Raw genomic sequence first — 18,112 nt, 5'->3', positions numbered from 1 at the left:
AGGTTTACTGTTATCTTTAAATGAATAAATAAATAAATATCTGGGCTTCCCAGGTAGCTCAGTGGTAAAGAATCCACCTGCCAATGTAGAAGATACAGGTTCCATCCCTGGGTTGGAAAGATCTTCTGGTGAAGGAAATGGCAACCCACTCCAGTATTCTTGCCTGGGAAATACCATGGACAGATGAGCCTGGTGGGCTATAGTCCATGGGGTTGCAAGAGTTGGATACAACTTAGCAACTAAACAACAAGACATTTATAAATTTCCTAGAACTTTTCATAACAAACACCAACAGATATAACCCACATAAACAAAAGCTCTTAGAATCTGCAATAATATTTAAGAGTGTGACGAGGTCCTGAGATCATAAAGTTTGAGAACTACTGTGGTTTAAATGTTTTAATCTCTGAAAGTGAGTAGATTCGCTACCAAAAGTTCAGTCAAGGTTTGGGGATGGGGAGGGCACCAAAATAAATGAAAGGTTTCTTATGATTATGATCCCTTTAACCCTCATGTTCTAACCCCTTTATGGTGAACTACTGCCCTAATCTTTGTGAAAAGCCTAAGAATAACAACCTTTCCCCCTCACATTTCTTTTAGTTTTTGAGACAATAATAGTGCTTTATTAGAAGTATCAATTAAACTAGTTGGTTAAAAAAAAAATTAGGGCTACTGATTCTCAATAAACTGGTTTCTCTTTAGTGATATGAATAGTTTAGTGAATGAAATGCTACAACAGACAAACGCAAGTTTTGGGGATATAGTTTCTTCACATTTCCCACAGGAAAATAAAAGGGAAAGGCAGGACTAACTCTTTGATTAACAGTATAATTTTTGCTGTGACATGGCCAAAAGCTTCCATTGTTTTGAAAGTAACAACGTGGCGTGGCCACTGCTATCCACTCTGCTATAAAAAGTAGTACTCCCAAAATGACAGAAGCCAACTTCAGAGAAGTAGCTATTCCTGCAGAAAGGAAAAGGAGGTCGACAATGGATACACAGAGGGCTTCAAGTCTAACTATAAATAAATGCGTATGTACATTACCTATGTATGTACATGTGTGCATATATACATATATGTATGTGTACATATACACAGGTATGGGTATGTGTATATACACACAAACATATGTATATCGAAGGGGGTAAGAAGGAAGGGCAAGTTAAAACTATATGGCAAAATGAATGCTGGCTATAAGGAAGTTCATTAGATCATTTTGCAGTTGTTTCTATAATATGGTGGTAACAGACAGAAGTCTATGCCTAGACCAACACTAGATGTGAGTAAATACCAACAAAAGTGAATCCACAGACATTGGATTCAGCCTCCATAAAGTAGTAAAAACTTACATGAAATAAAGCTGTAAAACAAAAAGAAGGAATCAAACAGCAGAACAGATTCAAGGACACGAAAACAGTAACAATGCAGTGGGAATAATTGTGCAGACTATTTTGATTGTAACTTACTGCCCTTTCATATTATGAAATGCTTCATGTTATGTTTCATATTATGACACAAAAGATGTTAGCAGACATTAAGAAATCTTTTTAGAATAAAGACTAGAAATATCCCCAGACCGCTGTCAACGGAAAAGGCAAACAGAGAACATCTACTGTTGAAAAAGACAGAACAAAGAACTTGAACCTCCATACACAAAAATTGCAAATAGACTGTGAAATGTGTATTAAAGATGTTCAGAAAGTGGTCTTTACATCTGAGGCCTAAGTACATGCACACATATGCATGTATATACGTATCTAGCACACAAGATAATATATTTGAACATGCCAGTATTAGCTCTTATGAAAACCACTACTGTAATGAGATGGTTAGGTAGCATCACTGACTCAATGGACATGAACGTGAGCAAACTCCAGGAGTCTGGAGTGCTACAGCCCACGGGGTCACAGAGTCAGACACGACTTAGCGACTGAACAACGACAGAAAAAGTAAATGCCATACATTTGTACTAATACTTAGAAAACCTACTATAAGCTGAGATCTAAACTAAGCACTGGGGAAATACTCATGTATTTATTTTACAAAACTCTGTTGAACACACACCTCATGTCAAGCATCAGGAAAATTCTGGAAGCATATCACAGAACGAGTTAAACAAAGACATGACCTAGCTCTAGTAAAAAGAGGGTAAACAACAAAAACACAAGGAAAGCAAACAACAGTTTTTATACAATTATTATCAGTTGTACAGACCTTTATAACAAATGCCTCAGGTTTCTAGAGCACTTATGGAACTAAGTATACGGAACTAAGAAGGCAGGTAAAAATCAACCAATCAAAAAGGTAAGGAAGACAAACTATGATATTACCAGATTACTGCAATTAATAATCTTTCTAAATAATCCAAAAATATTAATTCATGGTAAAGGACTATATAATTTGACTATTTATTACTTTAATAGTAAAAAAATATTTTAAAACTATCAAATCTTATTAAGTATGGAAAAGAACTAGGCGAAGTAACGATGAGTGGAACCATGGAGGAGAGACTTGAGGAAACAGATAAAACTGAGACAAATTAGAAGGGGAAATAAAAACAGGCAAGCAAGAGAGGAAGAACAGAAGTCATCAAAAAACAGAAGCAATGAGAAAGTTTCACATCTGTATCCCAGACTCAATATTACAAGGAATCACGGCATATGATTACATATTTGAAATCTTTATCCACTTACAAGCAAGCCATTTCAATATCCGACCATCAAGGGCCAGCATTAAGTGTATTAATTTTATTTTGAAAGAAGTACAGAGACCTATGTAGTCAGGTCTTTGGATTTCATATGCTTTTATCTGCTCTTAGCCCCTTTGCTTTTTTTCCCCCTTCCACTTTCTAAAGATTACTTGAGAAGACCGTTCTATTTTATTTTCCTGTTAATACTCTCTCTGTACTATTGTCCTAGAACTCTGTCTCTAAGATACATCAATGATAACAGATAAAATGTTCTTTGCAATAATATGTATATAGACAGTTCAACTCTAATAATCACATGCTTATGAAAAAACTAAGAAAGTGTCAATGTTACAAATAGTTCAAAAACATCTGGAGAAAAATCAGTCACTATAATGATAAAATCTAAAATGTTCACAAAAGGTAAGGATATTACTCGGCATGACTAAGCTTTATCTCTGAAAGAGATGAAATGAAACTACCTCACAAGAACTGAATCATCTACTTCATCAATATTCTATGACTCATTACCCTTCTGCAGATCATAAGCATTTACCAATATTAAATCCTGATTATTCCTCTTCTATAGGCACTTACTATCTACTTTTTATATTAAAAATATTACCAGCATTTCCAAGCCTCTTGAAAAGTAACAAACAACTGAGCAATTCTTTTAAAGTTCTACCAGGACTGGCTAAATATAAACATCCATTTTATATAATAAGATTATTATATAACTAAAATATTCAAAATTAGTTTGATTAAAAGAAGGAATCTCTCTTCTTACCATTTGGTCCATGTAGGAGGCAAAGCACCAAAAAGCATCCACTTCATTTTCCATCACATATAACAGAGGTGAAAGTAAGTCACTCATTCCTTGCACATAGCCTTAAAATAAACAAGAAAAACTAATCATACCTCTAAAAGCCTGAACTTTCTGTATCCATCTATGCATATCTCCACCAACTCACTTAAAATTACATCTTTTTCGGATTTCACAAACTTGTGTATACTGATGTTCTTAAACCATGAGGAGGAAATCTAGCAACCAGGTGAGAAATGGGAGGTGCTTGAGAGGTCAAAGCAGATATGTAACTGCTGTGTGTCTCAGTGTAGGTTTCACTATCAGGAGAGGATACTACAAAATTATGTGCAAAAGCATTATGATAAAGAGGGATGATGGGAAACCCAGAGAAACATCAAACTGAAAAGAACATAGTCAAAGAAGATTTGTGAAAGTATAGTTAAGAGGAAAGGTGGGGAAAGCAAGGGAGAAGAATGTTGGAAAAGTCAAGGGGAAGGAAGCTGCAAGGTCAGAGTAGACACCACCACCAAACTGTCATGAATAAGCCAAGTGAAATAAGACCTAAAAAGGGTCCAACTGATTTAGCAACCAGACATTGGTAATCCACACAAAAATAACCACAACAAAGTTACCTCTTTTAATTTCTCTTTTTTTTCCTTTTGCTGTTACTCTAACCCAATCAATGCTAGCAAATGGACTTAAATCCAATCAATATTTTGTATCTAAAGCTACCATTTCAACCATCTTTCTCTTGATGCTTACAATTTCTCAATCATGACACTAATTTAAAGCCCTTGATTAAAAGAAAAATTGGAAAGTTAAAGAATCAGGCCCCTACCTTAAAAAACAGAAAGTCTTAGTTTTGCTTTTCACCAGACCATGTCAAAAGTCTTAAAAATCCTCAACTTTCTTAACTATTTTACAATTAGATTTCAAACTTAAAATATAGAGACCTGAATGAACCAAGGGATAAGAGCTCTTACAAAGCCTTTTCACATACATATTATCATTCAACTTTGGCAACTTGTATATTTGTTAAAGTTACACAGAGAAGTTTTTCCCCCAATGACAGTCTGAGGAAAACAGGCTTTCATTTGCAGAACCAAAACTTACATTCTTATCATTCCCCAAAATCTATGTGCACTGAAGTCATTTAAAACAGTATGCATATTTTTAAAGGAGAGGGGATATTTCTGAAGAAATTATACATAATTTTACATCATTCTTCCTATTTTGGAAGAAAGCTTTAAAAATGACCGCAGGAAGCAGGTAAACCAAAGTCTCTTAAGAAAACTTGGGTTAACAGTGTAATAAAGACACCCGTTCACTTCAGGATCTCCTTACGAACAGAAGTCTAGTTCTATCTGCTATTAGCCTCTCCCTGTCACCTGCTGCTACGCCTAATCCCCATCAACCTCACTATGTCTGCACTACACCCCGTGGGAAAGTACTGCTCCATGCACATTAGTGCACACGCACACACACACAAACTTGGGGTCCCTTATTACAGTGCCAAACAATGGAGTAGCCGAGACATTTAGAGAAAAGAGCTAGAAAAAAACAGCATATGATGTGATACCTAAATGTAAGCATTTATACAAATTTATTGCAGATGCTTTTTAAAGAAATAAGACACACTTGTGATGATGAAGCTTGTGTGTCAACGTGAGTGAGCCACAGGATGCCCAGATGTCTGGTTAAACATTATTTCTGGGAGTATCTGCAAAGGTTTTTCTAGAAGAGATTAGCACTTGAATTGGTGAACTGATTAAAGCAGATGGCTTTCAGAAATGTGAGTGGGCATCATCCAATTCACTGAGGGCCTGAATAGAACAAAAAAATGGAGGAAGACTGAATTTGCTCTCTGCCTGGCTGCCTGACCTGAGACATCTATCTGCCCTCAGTGCTCCTGGTTCTCATACCTTCAGACTCAGGAATGAGACCTAGACCATGGCTCTCCTGCTCTCAGAAGGCTTTAAACTACACCACTAGCTTTCCTGGGTCTCCAGCTTATAGATGGCCGACAGCGGGCCTTTCAGTCTTCACAATTACATAAGCCAATATCTTATAAGCAATCTTTCTTTTTTTTCCCTGGCTAATACATTTTTCTTAAGAAAAGAAGTAGGTTAGAATGAAGACTAGACTGTTATCACCAAAACTTTCCTACATGGCAATGACACAATGAAAGCAATGACAAACATAAAGGCTAAACCAATCAAAGCAGGAAGGAAATTTATCTGAATTCAACAAAGTGCAGAAGAGTACCACTTTACTGGGTCAGACTACCTATAGTCTATAACAGAACTATTTCAAAGTGTGCTATTCAAAAGATTTACAAAGCACCTTTCTTCTGGGGGAAAACGAGTTTTATTATAAAGTTATAATGAATAAAAACTTCTAAGAATCTAATTTAATCCTTTAAGTCTTCAGCTTTCATACCAGATCAGTACTGTATTTCTTCTGTAAGTTTTAGTTAAATCAACTAGTCAAATTATTCTTCATACTCTTGTTGCTTTAAATCTATTTTATTGTATACATGTTTTTGGGGTATGTCATGAGTTGTGGGGTGGAATTAACGTACAAATTCCTTTTAATTAAAGAAAGATTAAAGCTGTTTAAATTAGCATTTAGTGATGTTCAGATTCTGCACTAGTGCTGACTGATATACATCTTAATCAGTACTACTACCAAGTCTGAAGAAGTTCCCCTAAATTACTTTCGTAACAAAGTTGTTTTAGTTGAGAAGTGTTAGAAATGAAATCATCATCTTAATGTACACATTCTTAAAGAGAAAAGAAAGATTTCATCTTTACATAGGTCAATTTTCCAGGTTAACTGAAGCTTATTCAGTTATTAGAGAATAAAACAAAAAAAAAATTTTAAGTGTTGGGAATCATTTTTTTTCTACTGGACACACTCCTGCCTTATATACAGAATAAGTATATTCTGAGTATAATTTAACCTTCTGTTGTTTATTCAGGATCATGATTATAAACATACATTGTAGAAAAAAAATAGGTACCTCCCACAGAAACACCTTAGGTGTACAGTCTACACTAAGTAAAAGTTACTCTTCCTTGAGTTCTTCTATCTGCTTTTGGTAATGTTTGTCTTCTGTCTGCTTTTGATGGTTTTTGCCTTCCTCCTCACTACTAATGAGACTATATTAAATGCAAACACACCAATACCTCATCTGTGGGCTAAGAAGCCAAACAACTCAATAGGACAAAATCAACTACAAGAGTAAATTTACAGCCCAGGTTACTTTACTACGAGTAAACAGCAAGAAGGTGGGGCAGCTGGTAAAGAATCTACCTGCCCAATGCATGAGACGCAAGAGATGCAAGTTAAATCCCTGGGTCAGGAAGACCCCTCGATGAGGAAATGGCAACCTTCTCTAGTTGCCTTTCCTGACTAGAAAATTCCATGGACAGAGGAATATGGCAGGCTACAATCCACGGAGTTGCAGAGTCAGACGTGACTGTCTGCTACTTCAAATCCATGTCAAACAGCAAGCAATTTGGCCCAGGGCTTTACAAAAACTACCCTGGCTTCTTTCAATGCCAGAGTTCTTAATAAAATCCCTGGGTATGTTTCAGATAACTTAAGAATGTGGGGTTAATATAGACAAATGGAAACAGCAATTTATCCAAATAGCTTGTCTGGGACTCAATACCTGGAAAAACTGAGCATTCAGGAACGACTTCTGAGACTATACATTAATCCCTACCTCACAATTACCTTTGGAGAGGATGCCTCTTGTTCTCTACTATAAAAGCCCTATTTCCAACAGTGGTTAATAGAAACTGAAACGGCAATGGGTTGGGGTGCTGAAAGTGGAGGTAAGAATGCCGACCTAGAAAACGCCCTGGTGGTCCAGTGGCTAAGACTCTGTGCTCCCAAAGCAGGGGGGGCCTGGGTTCAATGCATGGTCAGCTAACTAGATCCCATATGCCATAACAGCCAAATAAATAAAAAAATATATATTTTTTTAAATGCCAGCCTGAAATAAAGAGCTGGGCCTCCACCCCCAGTCCAGTATCTACTACTTATGCAGCCCTGAGTCACTCTCTAAATCAATATAACTTTATTCATACAACTGGGATTATTAATCCACTTCTTAAAAGAGGCTGCTAATACAATCAAAATTGAGCAGGACAACACTCGGTCACCTGAGAAGCATTCCAGTCCCTAGTATTTTCAGTGATCCAATCTGGGGTTCATTATAGGTGTGACCCGACAGGACTGGGCACATTTCACATTTTAAAGAGAAATCTGTGATATTCACTTACTGTCATAGAGGCTGATGTTGCAAGATCCTCAAGAGTTTACATCTTTCCCTAACCCACATATCAGAAGCCAAGAAGAACTCTTGGTTCATAGATACAAACAGGGAAGAAAATATACTCGCAGGTCAAGATTCATTTGGGTTTAACACGACAAACACCCAATTGCCTTCTCCAAAACAAAGTTTTAAGTTCTATTAAGGTAATCTGGAAACATCTACCCTCGGTATCCTCTACTTGGGAGTCACTAACATCAGTAGGTAACTGAGAAACTTGTCCACTCTTTATACTCACTTAAAGCTGGATGCTTAGGGAGTGTGTTGGTCCCTTAAAGAAACAGCTCAAGTCGTCTCATCCCTTAAAATACTGTTTCCTCAGGTTTTCTAGCCCTTAGCATCACTTTCCCCATGCAATGCCCCAATCCAACCTCCAGCCCCAGTCTTTCCAACCCATTCCTGGTAGAAAGCAGACTAACCAAGAAAGAAAGAGTAAAGTTTCACATGCCCTAGGTAATTATCTGCACCTCTTATCTATGCTATCAAATCAGCATTCTTCTTCATAAGGGAGAAGCCTGTCAAAAACAGGTTTCCAAACTTTCTCAGGTCACAGTACGCCTCAGGAATTTTTTTCCAAGGCATCCCAGGTTCAAAAATATTAATAACATTTCCATTTATTAAATATGTCCAAACAACTAAATAAATACTTATATCCTATCAACTTTAGGACCTGCTGGGCACCACACTACATCCCAAACTTTGGAATCCAATGGGATGCCACCATCCTCATCTATTTTCTCACAGTACTTGCTTATCACAGCAAAGTCAAAAACTCTCCTTTGTGAACACAACTTCATCAGAAGGAAGGAATGTGGTGATCTAGCGCTGAAACCCTGAACAACTCCAGCTAGGAGTTAGGGCAGTGTCCTACAGATGTCCCTGTCTCCCTCAAACATGTGAAATACCCGACACTGGTCCCATCAGTTTGCTGCAGCGACCTGGTGCTCTCTGCTGCTCTCTGCTGCACGGTTTGGGAACCACAGCCTTTTAAGTTTCCAGCACCCAGTAGAACAACCCCTATAAAAACTAGGTCACAGAGCTTTTTACATACGTCTAGCAGCTAAATTTAAATTCTAAATTAAACATACATCTTTAAATGAGGGTATCAGATTACTTACCTAAATCAAAATCATACATACAGTAGGTCATCAAAATGTCATGAAGCAAAATCAACCCTGGATTATCTTGGCCTTCATAAAACTTGTTGGTTCGATCTGTTCTGTTAACATCTTTTTCTGAGAAAGAAAATCACATATTAGAAAACTTTTAGAATAACAGATTTTTATGAAGCTCGTATCATACAAGTAGTTATTTTTCTTGTTATTAATTTTACTCTCTTACTAAGCTTTTACTTAATGAAAAAGTTCATCAAATTCCATTTCAGATAAGCAATAAAGCTAACATTTTGAAATTTTTTTCCAAAGTCAGTCCACTTCCTCTTGGGTATATTTTAAAATATTTTTCAATTTTTATCTAAACAGAAACCTTTCAATTGAATAGTAGGAAATATTTTTAATTAATTATAACCAACACCAAGTAATAACAGCTCACATTAGTTAGCAATAAAAATGCCAATCATGAATATATGTGATAGGCAGTAGTATTTGAAAACAGTAATGAAAAAAGTTAATATGCAGCCAAGTGTAATCAAAGAGATTTGTTTTCATAATTGTTTCATTCATTGTAGGAAGTATTATCAATTTCCTCGTCATGTTCCATAATCATCTTTAGGACAAATTACTTCCATATTCTCATATATACATTATTCAGTTTATATAAGCAATCTATTTTAATTCTGAAAAAATGAAAATCCACATTTTTCTGGAAATGATTTTAAGACACTAAAAAAAGATCTGGAAACATCACCAGGAGTGTATCTCAACTGGTACCTACTAGATGCTTATTGCTGTGAAACACCTTACAATTAAAAAGGCATTCCTCAAACTTGAATCCCTCAGTAAATTAAGAAAAAATAATGTAAAGAAATTTAAAGTGATTAACCTACTCTATAATCAGTTTTGTTTAAAAGTTATTAACTGTTCTCTTCCCCATCCCTGCCCCAGTAAATGGAATAATCTGAAAACATTCTCAATTAACTGTTGTGAAGAGATGAGAAGGTATTTTACAACAAAGCAGAATCTAACGTAGCATGAATTTAGATTCTGTAAGTGTTTAAAAAATCATAAGGACAATAGTCTAGCTTTCTGCTAAAAGATACTACACTTGATTCAATAAATATAAGCACCTAGCTATAGAGCACTGTGAATACATGTTCAAACAAGGAAAAGCAACAGCAAACAAATCATGCTATAAATGTCAAATTTCATTTAAAAACAGCTTTCATTCTCATATCATGGTTGATAAAGAGGTACATGGTAAGTAATTTTTATTAACTCAAGTGCAATTTACCTAGTCATAATGCCAACATAGAAATTCTTCCCTTATAGGTTTTTAAACACAGTAAAAAATTATTTGTGCCCTCAAGAACTATCTGTATTTCTTTCCTCTTGTGTATTTAGTAGACATGCCAGGGAGAAAACAAAAAGGTATCAAAAATGATACAAGGACAGTGTTTCTAGAAAGAAAATGAGCACTGAATTTTTTTTTAAGTCCTCATTAAATCCAGCTCTCTAACTTGATGCAGCGAAGACTGACGAAAAGCACAGCTGCGCAGCCTGCTCTGTGTCACCTTCACCATTCCTAACGTCGAGGGGGTCCTGCCTGGCAATCATGCTCTATTTCTCTCATGCGTTCCCGTTCTTTTCGTATTATTTTACATCTTCTCCTCTCCCAAGCCTCCAGTACGTTATCCTCCCCCCCACCTTACCTCTGAGGATCTTGCTTCCTATCTCTGAGAAAATGAAAGTTATCTGAAGAGAACTCCACAGATTCCTACTACTTGAACCACACAGCAGCCTCTGTACCCCTAGTCTTCCTCCTCTATCATATTGCTACAAAGCTTCCGGAATTGTAACTACAACCAAATGCCTCCTCTTGTGCATAAAAGCCATGCCCTATTGGCTACTCAAAGATAGGGTCCCAGTTAATTCTTGCCTCGTTCTCTAGTTTCATCCAGCATTCAACCATACAATTGCTTCTATCATCATAAAAATCTTTCTTAACTTCACTCTTCCCTCTAATTGTGGCCCCATTTTTTCTGGTTACAGCAAAACTTCCTGAAAGAACTGTATATACTGTCTCCATGTCCTCTCTTCCCATTTCCTCTCAAACTCAGTCCAATCAGGTTGTCACATCCACCACTCCACCAAAACTCCTTTTCCATCAAAATTTTTAGTGATCTCTTTATCACTCTGCTCAACAGTCAATCCAAGTTTTCATCTTACTTAACATCCCAGTCACTCCTTGAAAAGCTTTCAGCTAACGTCAGGACAAATTCTCAGTCTTCTCTCCTTTTTCTCTGGTTGTGTTCTCACCCTCTTCTGCTGATTTCTCCTAACTGTTCCCTGGTGGCCCCGCTGGTAAAGAACCTGCCTGCAATGTGGCAGAACTGGGTTCGATCCCTGGGTTGAGAAGGTCCCCTGGAGAAGGGAATGGCTACCCACTAAAGTACTCGGGGCTGGAGAACTTCATGGAGAGAGGAGCCTGGGGGGCTACAGTCCACGGGATGGCAGAGAGTCAGACACAACTGAGCAACTAACTCTCGCTTTTCTTCAATCATGCACTTAACAAAGGGCAGTCTTGGTAAGACTCTACATAACTGTGCAGTCCATGGGGTCGCAAACAGACACGACTGAGCGACCTCTACAAGTTAAAGTGCCTCAGGGCTGTTATCAGACCCCTTCTTCTCTAAATGCAGCCATACCCCTGGTAATTTCATCTGTCTCCTACCATCAGAAAGTTGCTGCTGCTGCTGCTAAGTCGCTTCAGTCGTGTCTGACTCTGTGCAACCCCACAGACAGCAGCCCACCAGGCCCCCTGTCCCTGGGATTCTCTAGGCAAGAACACTGGAGTGGGTTGCCACGTCCTTCTCCAGTGCATGAAAGTGAAAAGTGAAAGTGAAATCGCTCAGTCGTGTCTGACTCTTTGCAACCCCATGGACTGCAGCCCACCAGGCTCTTCCGTCCACGGGATTTTCCAGGCAAGAGTACTGGAGCGGGGTGCCACTGCCTTCTCTGATTAATATGTTGATGATCTCTAAATTTCTATCCCAGCCCCTAGCTCTCCTCTGAATTCCACACATAATATATCCACTTCCTACTCTTAAGGAAATTCAATAGGCACTCTCAAACTTAACATGTCCAACACTAAATTCTAAATATTCCCCTTCAAACTTGAGTCTCCCACAGTTATCCCTGTTTTAATAATAAAAAAGAAAACAGCAACTCTATACTTCCAGTCATTCACCTTAAAAACCTATTGTCATTCTTAAGTCTGTGCTCTTCTTGTCTGACACTGATGTATCTGTGAAACCTCCAAAATACATGTAAAAATCAACACTGAGACCGCCCACCCACTCTCTCCACCCCTCACCTAACACCCTCCCCTGGAGCCACACTGCTCTCCTTGCCCTTCTCCAAACACGAGGAGCTCACGTGGCAGAAACAAGTCTAGGTCACGCCGCTACCCTCTGTGCAGGATGCCGTCCACTATGACAGCTGCACGGCACACGCCCTCAGCTTCCTTCAGTCTCTATTCCAGCCACACTCAAACACTGGGCACCATTCTCCCTCATCCAAATCACAGCAACAGCCTCAAATGGCCTTTCTACTTGCACCCTGTCCCTCAAAGCTATTCACCAGATAGGAGCCAGAGTGATTTGTTAAAACAAGTCGAATCACATTACTCTTTGGCTCAAAAATCTTCCACTGCCTTTCCATTTCCCTCATAGCAAAACTTCAAGTCTTTACAAAGCACTACGAGGCTCTATGTGATCTGTACCAGCATCTCCACCATTTCTACTGTGACCTCATGAATTTCTAAACCTCAACTCATTCTGACCACATCTCCCAGCTGTACTTCACACATGCAGAGATCCTGGATATAAACAAGTCTAACACAGTCATTCCTTTCCGCTTGGAATGCCCATTACCTAGATATGTGCATGGCTTACTCATGCCCGCTTTCAAGTTTCTATTCAAATAGAACATCCTCAGTAAAACCCTTCCCTGGTTTAACTTGGGTGACATCACACCTTAAATTTCATCTTCCCTGACTTGTTTTTCTATTCAACACTTATCACTAATAACAACATATATTACTTACTTATCTTGTTTACTGCCTGCTCTTTCCCATAGGAATTTTGCCTGTTTTTTCATTGGTGAATTCCCAGAGCCCAGAGGAAAGCCTCATATATGTACTAGGCACTCAGTTCAGTTCAGTTGTGTCTGACTCTGCGACCCCATGAACTGCAGCACACCAGGCCTCCCTGTCCATCACCAACTCTTGGAGTCCACCCAAACACATGTCCATTGAATCAGTGATGCCATCCAACCATCTCATCCTCTGTTGTCCACTTCTCCTCCTGCCCCCAATCCTTCCCAGCATCATGAGTCAGCTCTTCACATGAGGTGGCCAAAGTATTGGCGTTTCAGCTTCAACATCAGTCCTTCCAACGAACACGCAAGACTGATCTCCTTTAGGATGGACTGGTTGGACCTCCTTGCAGTCCAAGGGACTCTCAAGAGTCTTCTCCAACACCACAGGTCAAAAGCTTCAATTCTTCAGCGCTCAGCTTTCTTCACAGTCCAACTCTCACATCCATACATGACCACTGAAAAAACCACAGCCTTGACTAGACGGACCTTTGTTGGCAAAGTAATGTCTCTGCTTTTTAATATTCTGTCTAAGTTGGTCATAACTTTCCTTCCAAAGGAGTAAGCATCTTTTAATTTCATGGCTGCAATCACCATCTGCAGTGATTTTAAAGCTCAAAAACATAAACTCAGCCACTGTTTCCACTGTTTCCCCATCTATTTGCCATGAAGTGATGGGACCAGATGCCATGATCTTCGTTTTCTGAATGTTGAGCTTTAAGCCAACTTTTTCACTCTCCTCTTTCACTTTCATCAAGAGGCTCTTTAGTTCTTCTTCACTTTCTGCCATAACTCTACACATGGACATCACCAGATGGCCAACACCAAAATCAGATTGATTACATTCTTTGCAGTCAAAGACAGAGAAGCTCTATACAATCAGCAAAAACAAGACCGGGAGCTGACTGTGGCTCAGATCATGAACTCCTTATTGCCAAATTCAGACTGGAATTGAAGAAAGCGGAGAAAAGTGATTTAGGTCAGGTATGACCTAAATCAAATCCCTTATGACTACACAGTGGAAGTGAGAAATAGATTTAAGGGACTAGATCTCATAGACAGTGTGCCTGATGAACTATGGACAGAGGTTCGTGACACTATACAGGAGACAGGGATCAAAACCATCCCCAAGGAAAAGAAATGGAAAAAGACAAAATGGCTGTCTGAGGAGGCCGTACAAATAGCTGTGAAAAGAAGAGAAGCAAAAAGCAAAGGAGAAAAGGAAAGATATACCCATATGAATGCAGAGTTCCAAAGAATAGCAAGGAGAGATAAGAAAGCCTTCGTCAGCATCAATGTAAAGAAATAGAGGAAAACAACAGAATGGGAAAGACTAGAGATCTCTTCAAGAAAATTAGAGATACCAAGGGAACATTTCATGCAAAGATGGGTTCAATAAAGGACAGAAATGGTATGGACCTAACAGAAGCAGAAGATATTAAGAGGTGCTGTACAAAAAAGATCTTCACAACCCAGATAAACATGATGGTGTGCTCACTCACCTACAGCCAGACATCCTGGAATGTGAAGTCAAGTGGGCCTTAGGAAGCATCACTACAAACAAAGCTAGTGGAGGTGATGGAATTATAGTTGAGCTATTTCAAATCCTAAAAGATGATGCTGTAAAAGTGCTGCACTCAATACGCCAGCAAATTTAGAAAACTCAGTAGTGGCCACAGGACTGGAAATGGTCAGTTTTCATTCCAATCCCAAATAAAGGCAATTCCAAAGAATGCTCAAACTACCCCATAATTGTACTCATCTCACACACTAGTAATAGGCACTAAGTAGGTATTTGTTAAATGAATGTATGATTGTCTAAAATAATATGACTTCTAAAAAGACCCCTGGTAATTCTAATATGCAGTCAAAGTTAGGAAACAATGCTCTAAAGACCCGTATTCCTGCCTCTCTTTTTTCCCTAGGTGATATCATCTATTACCATGGATATTTACATTAATAATAACCAAATTTACATAACCTACCCAGACTACTGCAGATTACTGCCACTTGACATTCCATTTGTATGTCCTACCTTAAGATATATACATAACATCTAATTCAATTTCACTATACTCCATGCCAACAACAATTCCATGCCAACAACAACACTATACTTTGCCAACAAAGGTCCGTCTAGTCAAAGCTATGGTTTTTCCAGTAGTCATGTATGGATGTGAGGGTTGGACTATAAAGAAAGCTGCATGCCAAAGAACTGTGGTGTTGGAGAAGACTCTTGAGAGTCCCTTGGACTGCAAGGAGATCCAACCAGTCCATCTTAAAGGAGATCAGTCCTGGGTGTTCATTGGAAGGACTGATGTTGAAGCTGAAACTCCAATACTTTGGCCACCTGATGTGAAGAGGTGACTCATTTGAAAAGATCCTGATGCTGGGAAAGATTGAAGGTGGGAGGAGAAGGGGACCGCAGAGGATGAGATGGTTGGATGGCATCACCGACTCAATGGACATGTGTTTGAGTAAGCTCTTGGAGTTGGTGATGGACAGGGAAGCCTGGCGTGCTGCAGTCCACGGGATCGAAGAGTCAGACACGACTGAGCGACTGAACTGAACTGATACTCCATGCATCTCAGTAAGCAGCACCACCAAATGATCAATTTCTCAAGCCAAGAAACATAGTCCCATCCCTAATTTCTCACAAAGTCTTACCAATTCTATCACAAAATATAACCTGTATCAATCTACCTCTCTACATCTCCACCGCCACCATCTCTGTTTTGGAGTCATTCCTACTAAGTGGTCTCCTTGTTCCTACTCTTATCTTGATTCAATCCAATTTACATACAGCAGAAAAAATGACTTTAAAATATAAATAGGATTTTACTTCAAATACTTCAACAGTTCCTCTTCATATTTAAAATAAAAGTCACCTTCTTGGCATGATCCACAAGCCCTCAGCTTATCTGCATATTTTTTTTTTAATACAGAGAATTCAGGGCTTCCCTGGTGGTCAAGTGGTTATGAATCCGCTTTCCGATTCAGGAACACAGGTTCACAGGAATACAGCTTCGATCTGTGGTCCAGGAGGATTCCACATGCCGCAGAGCAGCTGAGCCCTATGCCACATCTACCAAGTTCACACTCTGAAGCCCAAGAGCTGCAACTACTGAAGCCTGCCCAGCTAGAGCCTGTACTCAGCGACCAGACAAGCCACCACAGTAAGAAGCCCGCACACCGCAACAAAGAAGAGCCCCCACTCTGCACAGCTAGACAGAGCCCACATGCAGCACTGAAGACCCAGTGTGACAAAAATAAATAAATTATAAAAATAGTAACTACAGAAACTTTATAACAAACAACAACAAAGACCTTTTGGTAATTTTTTCTAAAGTCCTAAGGAATATTTTTGGGAAAAAGTATAACAGGAAAAAAAATGCTTTTAAATGAATGCATTATATACTTGTATTTGTAAAAAGCACAGTATAGCTGAAAGATCTGATTATGAAAGTATCTATGCTATAGAATGATCCAGATAGATGACTTAAGATAATTTACTAACCTTTTCTGAACTTCAATTTCATTATCTGCTAAAAATGAGAAAATTACACTAAACTTTGCCTCAATTCAAATTACATAACAGGCATTTAAAACATCTAAATTTTTCTTTCAATTTCATGGAAACTGAAAACAGGACACAGGAAAGAGTGACAAGATCAGTCATCACTGCTACTGCTTGATAAAGGGAAGAAAGGACGGCATGTGGAAGGAAAGGGCTTAAAACACTGGGTTCGTTTTTCTCTAAGATCCCTTTCACTCCCAATGTTTCTAAGCAGGAAGGAACAGTACATTATCATTTTCCCTACTGAAACAGAAAATAGTAGGAGGCTTCAGGTGGAAACTTCAGATAACCCCATTCCTCAAATCTCCAAACTTCTGCCTTAACCAGAGGAAGGATGTGGTTTCCTCCGGTCTAATTTATTTTTCAGGAAAATAAAGATTTTTTTCAATCAAATAAAGATCTCAGCATTTATCTTTATGTCTACAAAAGCTGCCAAATCAATCTGTTATGCTGGGATTCCTAACTATGATTTAGAGAAATTTTTATTTCATGGGATGATAGTGATGATCATGGTGGTCAAAAGCATCCCTCAAATCTTTATTTATAAAGCTACAGGTACACAAAACCAAATGCAAGAATTTTACAAGTAAGTTTCACTACTAACAAAAACTATCCTAAAATTATATACAGGCCATGCAAGAAACAGTAAGCATTAAAACTGGGTACTGCTCTTATTAACTATATGACTTTGGACAAGCCATTTATGCTCTCAATGCTTCAGTTTTCTTATCTGTAAAATGGAAGTTATGAATGGAACTTGTCAGGTAAACATGTATAGCAGTAACTATGCACACCTTCAGTAACGTATACCAACCTGGCCTTCATCATAAGAGCCAGACAATCCGGTAACTATTTGGTAAAGGTTAATTCTTTTAATGTAAAATTCTATCAAGTATCTCTTCTTCAGAGAATAAATATTCCCAGATGAAGTTATTCAGTTCTTAAATACTGATAAAGATTTACTATCTGGAATCATTTATTTGAACAAAAAATAAAATATATGTATATTTAAAGAAGGTCTTGAAGGATATAAGCCAAAGCCTCTTAACCATTGCTGTTTTCTTTGAATGACAGAAACAAAGATTTTTATTTCATTCTCTTAGGCTCATCTATAGTTTCTAATTTTTCTACAATAAACAAGGTATTTCTGTAAGGAGGAATACGATTATTTTTTAATGAAATTAACAAGCAAATAAAGTTAAACATTTCTTTAATTCATGTTTTGGAACTCGAAATATATTAGTACTTATACTGGCTGCACTCATATTCCTATTGGAAGAGACAACCAAGAATATTAAACACACATTTTAATATATTTTCCATTCTGATTTCTTTTTTAAACTACAATTGACTTACAGTATTATATTAGTTTCAGGTATGTAACATAGTGATAATATTTTTATATATTATACTCCATTTAAAGTTACT

The 18,112-nt window shown here is 38.1% G+C and overlaps 1 protein-coding gene across 2 annotated transcripts in view; it reads right to left on the bottom strand.

The window, feature by feature from the left end:
* The window catches only part of TBC1D15 (TBC1 domain family member 15), a 71,512-nt gene that overhangs the window by 7,569 nt on the left and 45,831 nt on the right, over positions 1-18,112 (bottom strand). For both annotated transcript variants that reach the window (XM_052639596.1, XM_052639594.1), the window contains 2 exons: positions 8,953-9,069; positions 3,475-3,575 (listed from right to left, as the gene is read on the bottom strand). In XM_052639596.1, the coding sequence (XP_052495556.1) occupies positions 3,475-3,575; positions 8,953-9,069 (218 nt within the window). The remainder of the gene's footprint in view (positions 1-3,474; positions 3,576-8,952; positions 9,070-18,112) is intronic.

This window comes from Budorcas taxicolor, chromosome 5 (genome assembly GCF_023091745.1).
Source record: "Budorcas taxicolor isolate Tak-1 chromosome 5, Takin1.1, whole genome shotgun sequence".
NCBI lineage: Eukaryota > Metazoa > Chordata > Mammalia > Artiodactyla > Bovidae > Budorcas > Budorcas taxicolor.
The sequence above is the reverse complement of the archived record's forward strand: the minus strand, read 5'-3'. Positions and strand labels throughout refer to the sequence as shown.